The 21,392-nt window shown below is 40.4% G+C and overlaps 1 protein-coding gene across 8 annotated transcripts in view; it reads right to left on the reverse strand.

The window, feature by feature from the left end:
- arhgap32b (Rho GTPase activating protein 32b) overlaps positions 1 to 21,392 on the reverse strand; it is a 128,475-nt gene that overhangs the window by 51,679 nt on the left and 55,404 nt on the right. For 6 of the 8 annotated variants that reach the window (XM_021319303.2, XM_036143477.1, XM_012868111.3 and 3 more), the window contains 4 exons: positions 18,986 to 19,091; positions 13,539 to 13,589; positions 10,621 to 10,715; positions 9,537 to 9,621 (listed from right to left, as the gene is read on the reverse strand). In XM_021319303.2, coding sequence (XP_021174978.2) covers positions 9,537 to 9,621; positions 10,621 to 10,715; positions 13,539 to 13,589; positions 18,986 to 18,988 — 234 coding nt within the window. In that variant the 5' untranslated portion in view covers positions 18,989 to 19,091. The remainder of the gene's footprint in view (positions 1 to 9,536; positions 9,622 to 10,620; positions 10,716 to 13,538; positions 13,590 to 18,985; positions 19,092 to 21,392) is intronic. The other 2 variants (XM_012868112.3, XM_012868109.3) reach the window with 1 other exon arrangement.

Here is a 21,392-nt window from a genome sequence, read left to right on the forward strand (position 1 = left end):
AGGGCGCTGTTGTTTTGTATTGCCCATGAGGAAGAAATTGTACTTATATGAAGGAAGGAAAAATAAAATGATGGCTGATGGAGCAACACGGTATTTTTACCGTGACGCAACGGAAAAGGTTGTCACACGCGTAAAACAGGCTTTGTGTCAGTCATTCAAGTAAAGAGGTTAAATGGAAAACAACGAAACTAAAGATTAACCTCTACAGGTAGGTCTAAATCATGTGGATTTAACGTAATAATGTATTTTATGTTTCTCTCAAAGGACTTAATAGGGCCGAGGATGGAAAGCAATGCTTTTGTCCTATGTGTGTATGTTTTGTTCCAAAATCCTACAGGCCGGCTTCTTCCTAAACATTTCTGATAAATTAATGTGAAAGGATTTATCCTAAAACAAACTGTGCCCTACCTGAAGAAAAGGTCAATGATCTAAATCTGAAGTTTGATAACTCCAACTTATACCGGTCAACTTATACGACCAACTAAAACAGTCTGTAAAACAGCATGGAGAATATTTGGACAACATGGATAATGAGAGCAGTTTATGTGGTAGCATCCATTAGCTGTAAAATGTTTGAAAGCTTTGAGCTCTGTGTGCCATCAGCATCAAGGCCGGCTGGAGTTTTGCTCTGTGGAAGAGTAGTGCTGAGTGGCACAGAGAGATTTATTGACTGAAGTCCATAAACTTATTTTGAGGAGCTCCATCAGCACGTCTCATGCAGCGTCAGGCTTGCAGAGTGGGAGAAAACCAAGAGTTTAGCCCAAACACAGTCACTGCTCCAGGTCAAAGGTACAACAACAGGAGGGGTTCTTACGGAAATCTGTAAAGGACATGTTTCTGAATAATTGTCTCGGCATATTATAGAAGAAAATATTTCAAGTGACAAAGTTACTGTGGTATTTAAGGTTTTTGTACATTAACAAAAAAATCCTCTGGATTTTACTGGGATGCTTAGCATCAACCAGTTTATAAGCATGAATGTGGAGCCACATTTAAGGAAGATGTGTCTATTTCCACTATTTTACTTTATACTACACAGTTGATATACGTCCACCAGCTTTCTTATTAGGTACACACAGCTGATATCCAGTTGCAATCCCTTTTGCCTTCAGAGGTGTCTTAATTTTTCAGAAACATTCTCAGAGATGCTGGTCCATAACAGCATCACTCCGTAGCTGCTGAGTTAGTGGCTTCAAACTCTGGCTCCACCACATCCCAAAGATGTTCTCTATTGGACTGAGATCTGTTGGTCATCAGAGTGCACTTAACTCATGCTGCTAAAACTAGACATCAGAAGACGGGGGCACTGTGAGCGGGGAAGGGTGAATACTATTTTAAGATACAATAAGATGTGGACACAGGCAGTTATGCATCAATTAAAAATGTCAACACTTGATTATCATAATGGTTTTACTAACTTTATTCAGTGTAATGTGAAAGGAGGAAATCACAAGTGTGTTTGTGTGGCACCTGGACACTTTATAACGAACACAACATCAAATGCCTTCTGCCAGCATCCTCCAAGGGAAAAAAATGAGTTTGACATTGATCTACATCATTATAGACCAAATTATTGTGAAACAGGGCAAACATGAAAAACCATATTATGTGGTTCCAAATGGAAGCAGGAGAAAAATGGCAGATAATATCAGACCATTGACAGCCAGAGGATCAAGCAAGTGATGTCAAAATTTGCAGCTCAACTTTATATGTAACTTTTTATTCATATTATTTAATCTTGTTTGTAAGTCTGGTGTCTTCTGTCTACTTGTTTTTGCCACTGTCATGTCCAAATTTCCCTACTGTGGAACAATAAAGGTATTTTTATTCTATTCTATTCTGAAGTTAATTGAACTTTTATTACAAGGGCTCTGAAAGCTGAAACAGCTGCTGAGAACCAGGGCTTGTTAGCTATGGAGCACTCAGAGCACAGTAATGCCTACACTAGAAAGAGATCCAAACAAAGTGATGGGATCAGTTAAGGGAGGCAGGATATCTCAGCTATGTGTTGAACGGTCATTCCTACAGAATCTTATGTCACTGTCACTGGCACATTTTTATATGCTGCAGCTAGCATACTGTGTGCTCCGAATTTTAGGTTAGTGATGAAGAAAAATGTATCGATCCGTATTTATGTGTTCAAGTAAATAATGGGTCCAAGTGTTATGATGGTATGAACATGTTTTTGCATGCTCTTCCTGCTTTAATTATTTTTTTCTGAGGTACTTATTCTTGTTTCAGATCTGAACCACACAGGCATGAATCCAGAAACAAAACAAAATGTGTTTAGAACATGTTATTTCCAAGGCCAAACAGAATCTTCTATCCTTTCCAATCCTTTTGTTCACCTTTCAGAGAAGCCCATTTCCAAACCATCAAGATAAGAATATTACCATACTGTCTGGAGTAGTCTGCTCAAGTTCCTTTACAAGCAGAGAAAAAACATTACTTTAAAGAGCATTAATCTGGCATGTACGAACATGCATCTAAATAAACTGTTGATAAAAACTGCAGTTTTAAAACCCAGTGTTGGGTAGGCTAACACTACAGTGGGTTGGGTTGGCCTGTTCACCTGAAACATTTATACACGGTAAGATGGAGCCTCAACATTCCTATTGGATCCTAAACTCACAATCTGGATGATGCAGCTAAAATCACCACTGAAAAAGGCAGCAATTTCTTCAAGCTTGTTGTGCCATCAAGCCATGAGGAATTTCAGACTTTTACAGGCACTAGATACTGCCCCACTTAGCAGGGTGCCGTTGTTATAAATCCAAGCTTCCCACAGACAAACATCCTAATTTCCCACTGTCTCGTTGGAACAGCATTGGGGGAAACTCATTTCCCGCTGCTACGCAGCATAGGGGGGAACTCTTGTCGTCCAAAAGACCTGACTGGGCTCGGAGAACTGCAGTCTAACGAAGTCTGCAGTCTAACTTCTGCGTAATAAGACACCGGAGTAATCAGCATGGCGTTCGAACAACGACATGCTGATTTATTTCGGGTGTGTTTTTACGGTTATAACAAACGTTATCTCCACAAGGGTTTTATACAATGATGGGTTATAAATGTTTCTGTTATCAGGTCTGCTCATTATGACTAGAATAAAGCTGAAGCTTTTTATAGTTAGCACCTGAATGTCCGCTAGCCTGATGCTATTAGCTTCCAGGCAACATCTGCTCTTCCTGGATACGCGACTACGGTTCAGTTCAAACAGAAGGTTTGTTGCGTTTCACTCCACCATCGTTTGATAGTACTATGAGCGTTATTACCGGATTAATATGGAACATTGATGTCGATATATTGGTGTTTTTGTATAACTTTAGGATTAACTCATTTAGCGACCGATCGCTACAGCGACCCCTAGCTTCCCAGAGGAATAATCGCATTAATACAATCAAGCGTCCCTAAAGTTTACAGATTTTTACTGAATAAATCATTCTGTTAAATGTTATTTTATCAAATAATATTTAACTCAGGATTTGCATTGTGAATGGGTTGAAACACATACCAAATGTTCTGAATTAGTAATGAATTTAACCTCATTCCATGTTCTTTAAGATGATCTTTGGTTCTTTAACTTAGATTCAGTTAACCAGGATTCACTGAATCATTCTGATGATGATGGTGATCAACCATTTATTTTGGCTTTTGTTTCTTTGTGTGTACATAGTTCATTAGCTTCTTTTTATCTTAATTTTGCTCAGTAGTTTTAGTTAAGCTTCACTAGCCTAATAGAGGATTTGTTGATTGAAATATCATGTTAATTCAGATAAACTGCTCATCGCGTACCAGCCAATGTCTCCAAATCTGCAAAGTGTTTTTTTTTTTTTGTATCCAACTTAGTCATTCAACTACAAAGGAAGCTACACCAAAGAATATAAGTACTGTGAGGTGCAGACTAATGCTGGCTACTGATAATTTTTTGCCCACATTAATACAACCTACCCAAAAAACGGCTTCAGAAACAAACTAGGAGATTTTAACTAGCCTGGATTTGTTACAGGTTGATAGTAGAAGCTAACCTGACTCTCACCAGATGGATGTGGTTCTGCAGAGCTCCACACGGCTCCACACATCCATCTGGAATCACTGCCATTGGGAGGGATTTCAATACCACATGAAATGGATGGGCCAATCAGGATCACCGGGCGGGATTTTTGTAAATGTGCTGCATCAGAGAAGCAACTGTTTAGATTCAGACAACAATGGCAGCTAGCAGCAAGGAAGCAAGCAGTAACATTGATGCTGCTATTTCATGAGTGTTGTCCATTCTACTGAATACTAATTCTTTAAAAGAACACCTGAGAATGGCTTTAAAGGCTTTTGTTAGTGGAAACGATGTTTTCACCCTTCTCCTGGCTGGGTTTGGCAACAGCTTGATCTTCCAAATGGCGAAGTAGCACATCAGTAAAGATGACGGACAAGTGGTTTATTAGGGCTGGACAACAATTCAATAACAACATATATCCATCGATAGGCATATATCGATGACAGAAAAAAGAGGTCAATAAAAAACGTTCAGTTTTCCTTCCTTTTGCATTCTAGCCATGTAGGTTAATACTACATTACATCCTCCCAACCAATCACAAACGCAGACCTAGGAACGCTCTGTCACTAAGCTTTTCACTCAACTACCTTTGACCTAGCACTGCCTAAGAAACTGAGTATGTAATGTTATAGGACCGAAGCACATGCCAGTCTGACTACTCCTTCTCAACTACATATTACATGCACAAAAAGTGAGAGTGCACTTTACCTCTAAACACATATGAAATAACATGTTTGCAAGTCCAATAAGATGGCCACACTGGGAGCTGCAGCATGCTCTGCTAAAATGACAGGACTCAAGTATGCAATTTACTCCAGGAGTACAGCTGCAGGTAAACTGAAAAATTACACTGTTCAAACTAGAGCCGCAGAGAGGAGAAAACTGTCTCCAATCGGTTCAAAGTTTCCCAATTACTGCTGTACTGGAGAAAAATAAACACAGGAGTCAAAAATAAATAAATAAACATGATTAGAGAAAACTAAAAGCAGCAGACCAGGTAAGGTAAAAATGCCAGAAAATGTTATACTGATTAGCATTTGTGAACACAGGAAAAATCTGAGATATTAAACATATATTGCCTTGCAAAAGTATTCATAACTCTAAACCTTCCCACATATGTTCATGGTACTACCACAATATTTTATGTCACAGAGCTCAATTAATTGTGACTTTTAGATATAGCCCTTATCCACCAGACCTGAATTACTTGAAAGAATCACTATTAGTCTTCTGGAAAACAATGGCATGCTAAGAACATAATTCATCCTCTTGATTCAGGTGTATTGGAGCAGGAATGCATACAAGTTCCATAAAAGTATTTTTAAGGACTAGATTTAAACAAAGACCAAATCTGCATGTAATTATAATCTGTGGCAAGACTCCCATTCTGACTAAATTTAGCCTATTTTACAAAGAAGAATAGGCAAAAACTGTTTTTTTTTGTAGATGTACAAAGCTGGTAGAGAAATGGTCCAAAAGAGGTTCATCATAGCACTGAAAAGGCTCTGGTGAAAGTCACTAATGATATCCTCAAGGCCTCAGATTATGGACCTGTGTCACCAACTGTCCAGTTAAATCTCAGTGCTGCATTTGACACAGTTGATCACAATATTCTCCTAGAAACTACTTGATAATTCTGTAGGGGTTAAAGGAAAAACATTAGGCTGATTTAAATCTTATCCGTCTGACAGATTCCAGTTTGTTCATGTTAATGATAAAGCTTCTTCAAACTCGAGTCAATTGTGGAGTACCACAGGGTTCAGTCCTTGGCCCATTCTTCTTGCTATGTATATATGCCTATGAAAAATATGCCTATGAAAAAATAATCAGACAGCATGGGATTAATTTCCACCGTTATACTGATGACACTCAGCTATACTGAGTGTCATCAATTATGTAGACTTAAGGCATGTCTTGAAGACATCAACACCTGGATTAATTAAAATATTTTGCTTTTAAATTCTGACAAGACAGACGTCATCTTTGAACTTTAAAAAATAAACTTCTTAATCACTTCACCTGAATGGCATTAAATTGGCCTCTGGTAATAAAGTAAAAAAACATGGCGTTATTTTTGACCAAGACATGACATTTAAATTCTGTATTAAACAGGTTTCTAGGATTTCCTTTTTTCCACCTCCAGATTATCAAAATTAGAAATATGCCATTCTTCATTAGTGGAGTAAAGGGCTGGGAAGACGGGAGAAAAACAGACAAACAGGGTCATGAAAAACGAACATATAGAGAAACACTTTTAATTAAATGTTTTAAAATCTCATAATTAAAACATGTACTTTTTTTTTAGATCTGTCTATTTCACTTACACTCAAGAAAATCGACTTTATGCCAGGTTCCCTTTTTGAAATGGAAGAAATGACGACCATGGAGCCAAAGTAGTTGAACACACAGAGTAAAATTGAAAACTATCTAAAAACATCTTAAAACAACTTTTTGTGATAAATTGAGGGTATAAAATTGATAGGTTTGTAAACTCATCTCCTTGCTCCCCTCTTGAGGTGGACAGTTTTTCTTGTTGCACGCCACCCCACCTCTCAAACAGCCCCAGGAAAGCAGAGCAAAGTACTGGGTCGTTTGAGGGACAAAAGGCCCAGGAAAGTGAAATTAGCCGGGTAAATGTGTATGAAAACCCGGGATTTGAAAAGCAATGGAAAAGGGGCTTTAGATGAGAAAAGAAGCACACTAATTTGACCCACAGTGAATATAGTTTCTCTGAGAAAAATCTTTGTCAGATGGAATAAGTAGAAAATTAGTTAAAGCATTTTCTAAAATCTGCTTCAGTTAAAATTATTTTTTCAAACCTAAAATGTTTCTCCTCATCCTTCTTTTCAACTATGAACAAAACGTTAAAACAAAGTCAAAATATTGTAAACCCTTTTGGTTTTATTCACAATAATTTAAATTGAATCCAACCCAGCCAAGGCAGACAACTGGCACATGTCCTATATTATCGTTTTTAGTATTTAGAAACGGTGCCATAGTCTTAAACTATTTGGGCCTGGACTAAAGCCCCCAATGTTTCAATACCCTAAAAATGCTCCTGTCTCCTACTATTCTCTATGTTGTATTATTTAATTGTAGTTTCAACTTTTAACTTTTTGTTCTCTGTCATTTATCTCTTCATAGAAGGTACACCTGGTCTGACGTTCTGTTAGCTATGACATCATCAGGGGAGGCAGATCATCCTCTATTACCATCTAACATAGAAAGTACTCCTGGGTCAATGTGAGCTTCTGAGCTTTCTGTGTCTCTGCTCTGTCTTCTCTACCATAGAAAGTACTCCTGGGTCAATGTGAGCTTCTGAGCTTTCTGTGTCTCTGCTCTGTCTCCTCTAACATAGAAAGTACTCCTGGGTCAATGTGAGCTTCTGAGCTTTCTGTGTCTCTGCTCTGTCTTCTCTAAGCCCCAGTGGGTGGAGGCAGATGAGCATTCACACTGAGCCTGGTTCTGGTTCTGCTGGAGGTTCTCCTCCCTGTTAAAGGGGAGTTTTCCTCTCCACTGTCGCTTCATGCATGCTCAGTATGAGGGATTGCTGCAAAGCCATCAACAATGCAGACGACTGTCCACTGTGGCTCTACGCTCTTTCAGGAGGAGTGAATGCTGCTTGGAGAGACTTGATGCAACCTGCTGGGTTTCCTTAGAGAGGAAACTTTCTCACCAACCTGGAGGATCTGATTGACTTTCTAAAATGCCTTGAGATGACATGTGTTGTGAAATGGCGCTATATAAATAAAATCGAATTGAATTTAATTCAGTATAGTCTTGACTTAGGAAAACTAAAATCCTCTAAAAGTCACATTCTTCAGATTTGTCTGCTTAGTGACATCACATCAAACTCAAACAATACACTGAGGTTTTTGGTTGTAACATAAAAAACAAATGTGGAAAAGTGGAAAACTTTAGAATGCACTTTAACTGCGACCAAAAAAAATCTAAATGTAAAACACCAGCATCACTAAAACTTTCCATGGAAGCACTGCTCTGACTCATATGCCCCTCTGATTAGTAATTTTTTTCACATGGAAATAAAAAAAATCTTCCAGCAAAAGGACCAAAAAACCCCAAAGCTGAGGTAAAGTCTAAACTTTGCCTCCATTCAGGATATATGTCACATGAAATCTGACAGCCTTGATTAAGAATAAAACACTAATGTGGATTTACAACTGAAAAATATACCCAAAGCTCATCCGTGGCCTTTTCTGATGATTAATTTTTTTAGTAGTTCAGCTTTGAAGGTTGGGAGGAGATCCTGTCAGAATAAGTGGAACAGAAACAAAAAAAAACTTCACTGCTGCATCATTTTCTGCCAATCAGCAGCCATGTTTCTACTCAGCAGAAGTTATCAGCGTATTTAATCTCTTTAAAGAGACATGAGCTTCTGTTTGTTCATCAGGGAGGAAAAAGACAACACAGTAAAACAACTAACTGATACTTGTAAAGCAGAAGGGTGTGTCAGAGTGAGCAGACAGCACACACAGCTGGAACAACAGCAGCAGTAGTAGCAAGCTAGAGTTTAGAGGCAACGTCAGAGAGCTCAAATATCTCCTTTAGAGGATAAATGGATTCTGCAGCATAATTCAAGACGCAGCAGTGAATAACCTGCAGGAAGTGAGGCATGGAGGAGCTCTGGTTTCCTCTCCAGCTTAGCCTTTACAACAATTAATCTAGCTGACTGCTGACCCCTACTGGTTTATTAAACTATCAACAATACCACAGGAACCAGTAAGAACCTCATGGGCGTGATTAGCAAGCATATAATAGACTGAATGAAAGGTAAAACACTTTCCCACCGAGAAGGCAGAGAAATAGGGCATGCTTTCATCTTCCTTCACCGTTTCATTCCCATTCCCTGTCAGAGCAGCAAATAGAAGCAATCCCAGGTTTTATGAAAGGTAGAAAAACAGCAGCTTATTTCAAATGACTGAGCCGTTCCAGTTTTACCCCAGAATAACAACACAGAATTAGTCAACAACGGATGGATTTCTATTCTGCCCTATTTTACAGGCACTCAGGAGATGTCAGCAGTCAAAGGCACCAGGCGTCTCTCTTCCAACACTAAACATGACTGCAGAGTTAAAGTAAAAATGTGCAAAGCAACAGGAAGAAAAGGAATAATAGCCTGTAATACATGAGAAAAATGTGATGTTCCAGAATGATGACTGAACGTTTGTTGGAGGGAACAAGGCCAGGCAAAGAGCAGGAACCGACAGACGCTTCTGATCTTATTCAAGTCCAGGTTATAAGAAACACTTAAAACACTTTTTGAATCCTTCCAATGCGGGAAGCAGACAAATCTGAGATGAATGAGTCAGTCTGAAACAGACGGAAACACTCAACAATCATCAACACTTTCCAAACGTGACCAGAAACAGAACCAGTCACACAAACTATTCATCAGTAGGGTTGTGTGTCATTAGAAGAGACATTAGCATGGCCAAGAGATTCTACCTGATGAGTCAAACCGTACCTGGATTGTGCCAAAATCAACATTTTCATAGTGGAAGTGGGCACACTCTGCCAGTTTTGGGAAGTGACCCTTGGTGAAGGAAAGTCTGGAAACACAAAACACAGATTGTTTAGGAATACAATGACCAAGGTAACAACTTAGTGTCCGTATCCCTTCTACAGGAGGCAGAGTGCAGGCAACAGGAAGAAGAAAGAGGTGCAGCTTTTGTATTTCTCACTTCTAAAAAGGTGTTGATCCCATTCTAATAAACTACTGACCAATTCCTTAACTTTGTTATGCAAACCTCGGATGCAAAGGAATACTGTGATTTACTTTTTTTAGATTTACAAATGCATCTGACTTTGTAGAATAGGGGTTCCCCTCAGGTCGCTGAGAGCTACTATCCTACGTGTGAGATGGATCTGTTCTTCAAAACGCCTGAATTAAATGAATGGCTCCTTACCAGACAGCTCCAGAGCACCGTGACTGTTGATGGGGGAGTTTAGCCATTTGAGTCAGATGTGTTGGGAGCAAGCATGCATCTACATATTGTAGGACGGTAGATCCTAAGGACAAGCTTGGGCAACAGAGACCTTCAGACCAAGCCACTGGCCAATTTATTTTTCTGATCATAACCAGTGTGTTCATCTCAATGGTCTTTCCTCTTGCTATCTGAAAAAAGTGTCCCTCAAGACTCTGTGCTAGGGGCACTGATTACCATTTGAATTAATAACTGTTCATAATCTTACAACATCTTTTTTTGTCATGTAAACACAATAACCTATTTTTCCACCTCAGACAGGTAATAAACAGTGGGAAAAAAAACTGCAGTGGTCAATGCTATTGCATCCATACCAAATACCCTTTAGGATTCTGTCTTTAAACAGCTTGGTAGAAGAAACACTTTTTAGCGTTTTGAAAATATTTTAAAACACACAAATCAGAACTAAAGGTCATTTATAGATATAAGTCATGTTTTTCATGTATTGTGAATTGTCGAAGCCAGCTTCTTACCAAAGACCAACTATTGTGTCATTATTTGCATGAATGCTGCTGGAGCACAAATTAAGATTTAAGTTCAGTGTAACGATATGTCTTTACTTACTTTTTGACATTTTTAACCTTCATGCTGGCTGTACTGCTGCTGCTGGAGCGCATGAGGGGCTCCGCCCTGAGTTCAGGAATCTCTGCGCTTCGTGCCTGAGAAAAAGCAGAATTTCAAATAAGCAGAAAGACAAATATCAGGGATACAGTGGGGTACATAAAAAAACTTTTTTGACATGGATATACTGCCAACACTCCCACAATTGTGTGCAGGATGCAGATTTCCCTGATCATGTGAGTGAGCAGGTAGAGATCACCCTCCATATGTATGGTCAGTAAACAGGAGGATCAGGTTGCTAAGAGGTCAAGAGGTAATCTGTGGATGCAGCAAAAGTCAGATGCAGCAATGCTGACTTCTGTGACTAATGCAGAAATACATGTCTCATGATCCTGTGTCAAAGCAGCTTGAATAAGCAGTTATGTCATCTATTCTGCATGAGGAAACATACTTTAGCTGAGTTCCTTTTTTTCCATTTTGTGAAAGACAGCACACACTGCAAAAAGGGAACTAAAAGTAAGTAAAAGTTTCTTAAAATAAGTGAATTTTTCCTCGATTTGCCAATGGAATAAGAGTTTTGCACTTAAAATAAGAACATTTCATCTCCATTATATTTCAAGTGCAGGATATCTAATTATCTTATTTTAGGGGTAGAAACACTGGCAAGCAGTCTTATTTAGCTGCTCAAATCAAGGGAAAATATACTAATTTTAAGAAATTTTTCTTATTTTTAGTTTTCTTTTTGCAGTGCAGAACAAATAAAAATAATAGACAATTTGATGTTTTATAGTGCCATTGGTTGGTTGGTCTGGTGGTATAAATACTTGTATTATTACAAATAATTAATTCAATATTTATTTTAGAAATCAAAACTGAAAATTGGGGTGTGAATCGGTATTTAGCAGCCATGGTCCAGTACTTTCACTCCAGTTTCAGGCTACAGCTTTGGACATCTTCGCTTATCCTTCTCCATCCGCATTCCTCTTCAGTCTGAATGGATGGAGCGTGTCTGAACATCTCTTTGCCCCCACTTGCCACAAATTTTCCTAACTGGATTTAGTTCTGGGCTTTGACTGGGCCATTGTAACACAAGAATATGTCTTGAAGCAATTCAATTACAGTATGGGCTGCATGCCTGGAGGTTGTGTTCCTGCTGGAGGGTGAACCTCCACCCCAGTGTCAAGTCTTTCCTAGCCTTCCACAGCTTTAGCTACAGGATCTCCCTGTATTAAGCTAGATCACTCTCCGTATTGGCTAACTAGATTCCTCCTCTCTGCTCTGCATGGTGGAATCCTCAGAGAGAGGTGTAGTGCTAGTTTCCTGCGACATGCAGCCATTTAAATGTGGGCTAAAATGTTCAACTTCTACCTCATCTGAAATAGATAGAGCAACGTTGTTCATGTTTACCAAACTGAAATAAGGCTGAATAATTTTTATTATCTAAATAAAATGTTAAAAGGGACAGTGTGTAAAATCAAGTATTGCTTTGTAAATACATAATTCAGTTAATGTCTAACGTCACATCAAAAATAAAAGCGTTGTCATAACTTAGAATTACTAGTTTCTAAATACATAGATGGACACGTCATGTTGTATTGCCATCTCTGATTTTAGTAGCCATACGTTTTCTCCTCTGTCTTCTATAGGAAGATGTGCTGTCGGCGGAGGAGTATAAACAAGCAAAGATGACGGTAGATTAATCTATTTGCCATTTTGTGCTGAAATGGAGGACCATTCATACTCTTTGTCCAGTGAGAAGGAAGAGAAAGTAACCAAGAAAAGACAAAGTAATAATAACCAGGAGAAAACAATAGTCTATATGTACATAGCCATTACCAGATAGACACAATAAGGGAGCGGGGATTCTTAACAGATGCACAGGTTGCAGGCTTTCTGCTGGACAGCAGGTGAGTTAATTCAATATAACTGTGAAGTTTATTTTGCCGGTACGTTAAGAACAGGGGAGTCCAGCTGCTACTCTGTCCTTCCAGCAGAGATGGCTCGTTTGTTTGTCTTCTTTATGTGTGGATGCGCAGGGATATCAGCCAAGTCTCTTTACCAGCGTTAACATAGTCGCTTATTCTAGAGCTCAAATAAACGACAGCATGTTCAGAAATGAGCTCAAAAAAACTTCACTCAAGGAATTTACAAGTGACTTTAGAAAAAAAACAAGCGGATGACTTTGTAACAGGGCCAAAACCCATTTCACACGATGACTGTAGCTATTAGCTATTAGCAGTAGCTAATACATGGAGGACCTGCTTACATCGTCACATTTATGACACTAGGTGACTTTATTGGCAGCCAACAACAGTAATGTTGTCGGCTGGCAGTAAATTAGGCTCTTGAGGCGCCTTGATATTAGTTTAAATAACGTCTGTTTAGATAACGAACATCTGAAATTGCAGTGCGCATGCTGAACACGCTCTCAGTAGACAACCGTGGGGCGCAAATTATACGCTCCCAAGCTCGGATTGTCAATCAAAATACTGCAACTGCACATGTTACGTTTATGTGTGCAACTATCTAGTGTTGGTTGTCCTTGGTAGCTCATTAAAGGATTGATGTGAATCTATTGTTAATGAACAATATCAGTGAGCCTTTATTTGTAATTTCATGTATAAAAATTTAATTACATTTAGCTTATATAAAGTGGCATTTCTAGTGTTTTGGTTTACGCAGATTTATCTGTTGGATTTAAAATTGAGCAGTCAGGTTGTGTGCATCACAAACGTGTTGCTGTTAATAGGTGCTGAGTTTTTGTGCCCCACTTAACTTCATGTCAGAGAGGCCACAGCATAAGATGCTTCCTGCATTTCATATTTATCATTTAACTGATGGTGATTCATTTTTACAAGACGGTTGGAAGACAAAAATAAAAGTACAGGAAAGAAAAACATGAATAAATGAGTTTGACTTACATGAGAAAGAAACTGATAATGGAAACGTGAATCCAAGCTGTCATCTGAACTCTAAATAAAAAAAAGGAGATGGTGTTTAGGAAAGTTTGTTGCAAACAGCTTGTGACCTGACAGCCAGACAGTGTGTGACAGTGAAGGTGGTATTCAGATGAGGTCAGCTGGCACTTTCCTCCTCTATTCAAGGTCTTAGCAGCAGCTGACAGACATACCACGGCCTGTTCTGCATTCCAGCAATCAGACAGTTTTCATAGGAGTAAAGGAAAGAGGTCACCACCAAGTTTGTCTACTTTAATATCTAATATATCAAGAAATTAGCAAACGAAACCTCAGCACAGGTGAACACAACCCCAGGTAGACTAAAATTCCTGCATTTGACTTAAATGTGATGGAACAGAAACTCCATCCACTGAGCATTTTAACGGCGATAACTGAGAGGTCTCAGACAGGACCGTACATGTCTCTGATCGTTAATGAGGAGAAATATCCCAACGGGCTTGTAAACATACTAAGACAAACCATTCAGACTAGTTGTATTCAAACTGTGTCAGCCAAGCAGACTGACACCGTTTCATCGTGCAATGGAAGCTGTGCAGGCGGCCATTAGTACCACAGCAGCGTCAGCTGGATTTGGAGTAACGGATGAACTGATGGTGGGTGACTCAGATGTTCTGAGAGGAATCATGGTGCTGAGCTGTATTACCACACTCCATTCTGTGGATACTGTTAAGCCCAGAAATATTTGAACAGTGACACAAGTTTAGTTATCTTAGCTGTTAATGAAAACATATTCAGGATACAATTATATAATCAAAATGGGCTTACAGTTCAGACTCTCAGCTGTAGTTTGAGAGTATTGACATCCAAGTTATAGCAGTTAAGCTTTTAAGCAGTTAAAAGGTGTGGAGTTTATTCCAGGTGTGGCGTTTGGATTTGGAAGCTGTTGCTGTGAACACACAACAAGCGCTCAAAGGAAGCTCTCTGTTCGCAACAACAAGTGAAGAACACTGTCCAGGAAGTAATCGCATCAGTATTTAAGTCCACCATAAAAAGAAGACTTCATGAGAGTAAGAACAAAGGATTCACCACAAGGTGCAGACCATTAATCAGCCTCAAACATAGAAAGACCAGAACTGACTTTGCCAAAAAAAAAAAAAGAAAACAGCTGAAGAAGCCGGCAGAGTTCTGGAACAGCATTCTTTGAACAGACAAGACTAAAATTAACCTGTACCACAATGATGAGAGGAAGACAGTTTGGAGAAACATTGGAACAGCTCATGATCCAAAACACACCACATCTTCTGTAAAACACGGTGGAGGCAGTGTGATGACACTGGGTCACTTGTGTTTACTGATGATGTGACAAAAGACAGAACCTGCCAGATGAATTCTGAAGTGTATAGGGATAAACTTTCTGCTCAGATTCAGCCATATGCAGCAAAGTTGATGGGACTGCATTGAATTTGCTGAAGACAAATCTTAAGGCAGAAAGACCCACAACATGCAGCAACTGCAGACAACTGCAGCAAAGGCCTGGCAAAGCATCAGAAAGGAGTAAACCCAGCGTTTGGTGATGTCCATGGTTCCAGACTTCAGGCACTCATTGCCTGCAAAGGATTCTCAGCAAAATATCTAAAAGTAACATTTTACTTAGGGTTATGTTTATTGGTCCAATTACTTTTGAGCCCCAGAAATGAAGAGCGTATAAAAATAGCTACAATTGCTACATGTTTAACCATATAAGTTTGTTCAACCCCTTGAATTAAACCTTACAGTCTGCAACTCAATGACATTGTAGTTCTTTCATTTCCATTGAAATCCAACGTTGGTGACATGCAGAGCCCAAATCATGAAGATTGTGTCACTGTCCAAATATTTCTGGGCCTAACTGTATATAGTGGTGTTGAGGGTAAAGGTCCCATCCTGTGGAAGCTGTAGTGAGACCCAGCAGCCTTCTACCTGTCACCAGGGTGCAGGAAACCAGAGGAAGCCTTCAGGTAGGTTCTGGTGGTGATACGAAGAACCCTGACTGCACCCTGCTACCTCAGTTACATCCTCAATACTAATGTGCTACCCCACCTTAGACAGCACACAGTTATTGCCTTTTTGTCCACACACAGCATGAGTTTGTGTGGACTGCCAGCACCATGCTGAGGTCCTTCAGTAGACGACCCAGTCCCTCTGAGAATGATGCACATCAGCGGCACCAGATGTGTGTGAAACATGTCAGATATGAAGCTGCTCTGCTCAGAAGCACCGATGCTCCCGGCCTGGTGACCAGTAATCTGTGTTGTTCAGTACCTCGTTTCTAATGTGCTCAAGGTGTTAATTGACATGAGCAAATTGTGCATTCCTCATAACATTTCCCCAACTATACATATATATACTGATTACTCTTTTTATTTATTAATTTCTCTTGGCTATATAAGCAGTAACAGAACAAGACAACAGCTGGCAAAGTAGCAATAATCCAAATGACCTAAAGAGATCAAAACAATTAACAATAATTAAAGTCTACATCAGACTAATACTGTCCATTTTTATCAATAGAAACAAACTAGAAGACTGATGAGGGGGAGCAATATTATCTGGATAAATATATATCTGTACCGGATCACTTCTACATTAGCACATTTAACAAGGATCTGTTTTAAACCTCCCAGAAATCTCAGGGATTCTGCTGATTCTACTGCTGCATAATCTTGAAGTCAGTAACAGTTTGACTTTTTCACTGATTTTTAAATAGGAGAATTTCCTTTGCTACAGGCCATTTATTTAAATCAGCCCAGTGATGAATGGGGATGTGCAGAAAACTGCACATCACCTTCAGTCCAGCAGGAGGCGGTGTTATGAAACCAAAGGTCGAACAGACAAAGCCAGAATGAGAAGATGTACATGTCCTGGGAGAAGAACAGATCCGGGAGAAGAAAATGAGCGGGAATCAGAAAATGTCACTTCACATAATTTACGTCAGTAGAGCGAAAATTACATTTTCACAAGATCAAACTGAGTGACTTGGTCTTTCTATCGATCATGCAGCACCTACCATCAGCGGCGCCCATGGTGCCGTGACTCTGAACCGGCTACAAGCACCGCTGCTGCTGCTGCTGGGAAAATTGGTGGTAGACGTGATTTCTAGACTATACTCACACACATAGCTGCAATACTTTTCATTGTGATTCAGAAAGGATCAGTTCATTTTAAAGATGCAGTTTTAGCGCGTATTCAGACAGGAACAGGGAAACCAGCAACAGGTGGTGGTGGCTGCAGGTAGCTGAGGTGTTGCTGTGGGCGTGTTTACCTGCTGGATGTAACCGCTGTGAAACAAACAGGAAATAAGTTTTTATTTCCCTGATTAATAACAGCTTTATCGAGCCCGACGCTGTTATTCTCTCTCTCGCCATCGGACGGACAGCGGATGTTTCTATTTTGCAGCACACATCTTGAGTCAGACTCAGATTTAGAAGCTGGTACATGAAACAAAGTGAGAGCACACACAGGTAGGTTATCAGGGTTCAGTCTGTGAATCCACCTGGATAGCCTCTGTTTCAGAAACGTTTCAGGTCGTCTGTGGAGGTTAGACCGATCTGAGCCACCGATGCACCCGGAAATCTACAGGATCCTGTTATGGATGTTGTGTGTAACTTTATTGCACTTTAATTAAAATTATGTTCTAATTTTATTTCCATAAGCTTTGTTAAGATGGCTGTGTTATTGTAACTGCAACTGCAATTTTCTTTTTTCTTCTTTTTCTTGTTATGCGTGTTCTGGTCATTTTAACATAGTTAAACACGTTTAATATGGCTATAAAAACGCTTGTTGCATTGTTTTTTTTTGTTGTTTTTGAAGATTGGGGGTGCGTCGACCCATTTGGGACACAGAAGGGGGTGCGCAGCTAAAAAAGTTTGAGACCTGTTGTTGTAAGGAATACTTGCCTAGTTTTGGGTTTTTCATAAATCATCTCTGAGTTCAGCCAGTCTGGCTTTGAACTATAACACCTTTGATAAACAGCTGGCAAGAGTTTAAATTTCCATCTTGCATCTAAATCACAGATTCCCCAACTTCTACGTGCATCCATAGGCTCAGATCCAGGTAGCAGACCCTGTACGGGATAAAACCCTGAACCTCAGCTCTGGACCGTTATCCCACAGCGCTTTGGGACTGCTTTGTTCTGCTGTGCATTTCACTGCAGAGTATCATGTACCCTCCAAAACGCAGTATGGCGGTGGTGTGACAGCTTACACTAAGTTGTTTAACGCTCTGCCATCACCTCCTCAAACCACTGGTGACATCCATAATGCATGCCAGCCCAGTTCACAGGCACTCTGCTATCAAATATTGAACAGAGACGAGCAAACAGGCAGAATTAAAAGCCCCGCCTCTCTGATCAATATTCATCAGTCTGGCTAGATTGTTGTTGGTCTCTGTCTGTTGCCCGATGGAGGCGAACACATGCGAGAGCGCTCCTACCACGCGTCGACCACGGGTGGCTCAGCCCGTTACCATGGAGACGGCCTCATTTTCACCGTGCTGCCGACGCGAGATGCAAGACCCGCAGTAAAACCGGGGAGGAAAGGAAATAATGAATGATGCTGTGTGTTGAATGAAATCCACACAAGAGATGGGCTGAAATGAGCAGATGATGGCAGGAAGGAGAGTCTAAAGATGTCGACAGGCATTAACCAGAAACCTGTGAGGTAGTGTTTCAGCTGCAGAGATGAAGAGGAGCGCACGTTAAATCTCAGCGACCTGCGTCTTAAAGCACAACATGACAGGAGCCACATCAGTACAAGTGACAGGAGAGAAATCCAAGTCAGGACCAGATGTAGTAGACACTGATGATTGAACAGATCCATTTCAAATTACATGAGTGACAGAAAAAAAAAGCTGTTACTCCTGAGAACTGACAGCACCATTTACTCCAGTACAAAGTGCTTCACACAGAACTACAATCACACCGAGCTGGACAGGAGTGAGTGAAAAAGGATTTGTTTCTGGCCTCAGAGGAACGTTGGAGAACAGATCAGAAGAGGCGGTGTGTTGGGACACAAATGTTCACAACATATGATTTAGACTTCAGCAGGTGCTGTCCAAGAACTCCAGAAAGAACCACCTTAATCCATGTATGAACACAGCAGCAAAGCCTTCCCGTCTGTTTGCTGAGAACGATGTGATGCAGCCTGGTGAATGTTAGAATGATACCTTCAGATCAAGACGGCACTAGCTGCTGACTTACTGCTCTGGATTCTGTACTCTAATCCTGAATTTAGCTCAGGTTTCTGTATAACAGGAGGCTGTCCTGCCTGGGCTTCCCCTCCTCAGCAACAATGAAACAGCATGGATGGACTACAACACTCACGTGTGTGATGTCTGACTGATTAACAGTGGATTAGCTAAGAGTGGCAATAATCTGCAATAGAGAGAATGTGGAAGATGACCGCGCGTCTCACCATGGCACTGATGGTCTCCTCCCAGTCGGGTCTCTCTCTGGGATGGATGTGAGCAAGTTCAGGCACGATGTTATCGTCCTCTATGTGACGGCCTGGCCTCAGGCTCCTACAGCAAACAAACAGAACCATACAAGGTCAGAAATATTGTGCAATGCAAGAGAACTTTGGCCAAGTAGGTAACTGTATATTTGTAACAACCATGAAATGTATTCATTTTATTGTGATGCTGAAACCTATGATTTCAACACATTGTTTAACAGATGGACCTGGTACCAGCATAAATACATTACAGGGAGTATCAGTCGTGTATGACAATCCAGTCATATTTTAATCAAGTAACAAATTTGACTAGATGAAATTTTGCTACACTTTTTAAATCCTCACCTTACTAACATGCCTGCTGATTTCATCCATCAGACTAACTGACTCAATAGAAACTGTCTGGTTCCTCCCCTTATGTTTTTGCACAGTGAAACTCAGGTATGGTTTCCAGTCAGCCTTAAACACAGGACCCCAACGCAACATCCACAGCCAGTGTTTGGCATCAGCCATCAAATTTGTTAAACTTTCTTCAAAAGAAATGTTTAATTCTATCAATTAACAGTTTAAATAGCAGTATCTGATAACGGTGAGTACACCCCTCACATTTCTGTAAAAATGTGACTACATCTCTTTATCTGGGATAACATTGATGACATGATGGTTTGGTACCGTGTAAATAAGTAAACTGTACAGCTGGGATAACATTGTAAATATAGAATATAGAAATATACCAGACGCGTTCCAGCGCGTAAAGCAGCAAAGCATCATACGCACGTCCTACGATTAGGTTTGCTTTTCATTTTAATCAGTCAATAAATTTACACCAGAAGCATATTACGCATGGTTTTACGCTACGCCTAAATTAGATTGGAGTTCCAATTTCATACGCCTATATGCTACGTTTGGCAGGGAATGAACTGGAAAACAACTTCCTGTGTCAAAGTTTACTTCTGAAAGTATCCCAGAATAATAGTGGAGTCTCAGTTCGGCCACAAGGTGGTAGAAAGTCACCTTGTTGTTGACGCTGCTGATTGACTGGATGCACTCATTTTGCTGAGCTCTGTGTCTTTCCTCTCGCTACTCTCTGTCAACTAGGCACACCTTCTACTTGGTGATCTTTCCATGTGGCGAAAGTTCCTGTCTGCGCAGAAACACACAAGCATGGGGCGAACTTTGCAGTGTCTGGTGTAAATTTACACTTTTAAGAATACAACCGTAAGCCGCGCCGCTTGCATTACGCGCCCAGTGTATTTCCTGCTTTATACTCCTCCACCTCCAGTTTAAAGGATGGCCCCACAAATGCCCTCTAGGGTTTAGGCCTGGAGACATTTTAGCACCTTTACCCTCAGGTCCTTTAGCAACGCAGCGGTTATCATGGAGGTGTGTTTGGGGTCCTTATGTTAGAATAGTCTCCTGCTGCCCAGGACCCTGCTTTGATAGAGTATAGCACAGTACATGTTGGCATCAACGAGCTGTAACGCCCCACAGCCAGCAGCATTGATGCAGCACAGAACCATGACACTTCCACCACCATGCTGGGTTCATTTTAGGCACCTTTGGCCTCCAAATAAAAGATCCAAAATACCAAAAACCATTAAATATGGCACAATCTGCTGGTACAGAATTAACTAAAAACAGGCAACTTTAGGGGGCATTTTTTTTTCAAGAATTTCTGTAAAACAAACAATGAAGGCAAGTAAAGCCTCTCGGAATGGAAACACAACTTTGTCTGGTTTGTTGAAGGACTACCAGGGACACTTGAGCAGTACTGACGCAGCGTGAGGTACTTTGAAACAACTGAGGGAAAGGCCAAGCTTCAACGTTTCACTCGCCCTCTCTGCTCAGAACTGCATGCAGTCCCAGAATTCCCAACATTCCCTGATGAAGAGGCATGCCAGCAAACAGGAAGAGCTCCTTCAGCCCCTGCAGCACATACTTTAACAGCCCAGCTGGAAAATCTTGCTCTTAATCGGCTGTTTTCTGGTTTCTTTCCCCGTTCAACATGTCCATATATAAGAGAAATGTGATGGAAGATCTCCTTTAGAATTACTAATTTTATAGTCTTCAGCTCAAACTAGTCTAAACCCACTGTGTGAGTCAACTTCCACGAATGTTGCACGTGTTAAAATGCTGAAAAGGTTTAGTACTGACTAAACATTTCCATTTGCCTCAATTTTGGTGGATAAAAAGAAAACTCAAATCTCTGCCCTGAAATGAAAGACATGGATCTCTCCCAGCATTTCTGCTCAACCACTGCTCCTCACCACTGGAGCCACTGGATGTCTGACTGAAAATATGTTGGAGGGGGTAATCATTTCATTATATCAACAACAAGTGGGAAAGCTAGACAGTGAATGTGAAACGC

The sequence above is a fragment of the Fundulus heteroclitus genome, chromosome 11, assembly GCF_011125445.2.
Source record: "Fundulus heteroclitus isolate FHET01 chromosome 11, MU-UCD_Fhet_4.1, whole genome shotgun sequence".
Lineage (NCBI taxonomy): Eukaryota > Metazoa > Chordata > Actinopteri > Cyprinodontiformes > Fundulidae > Fundulus > Fundulus heteroclitus.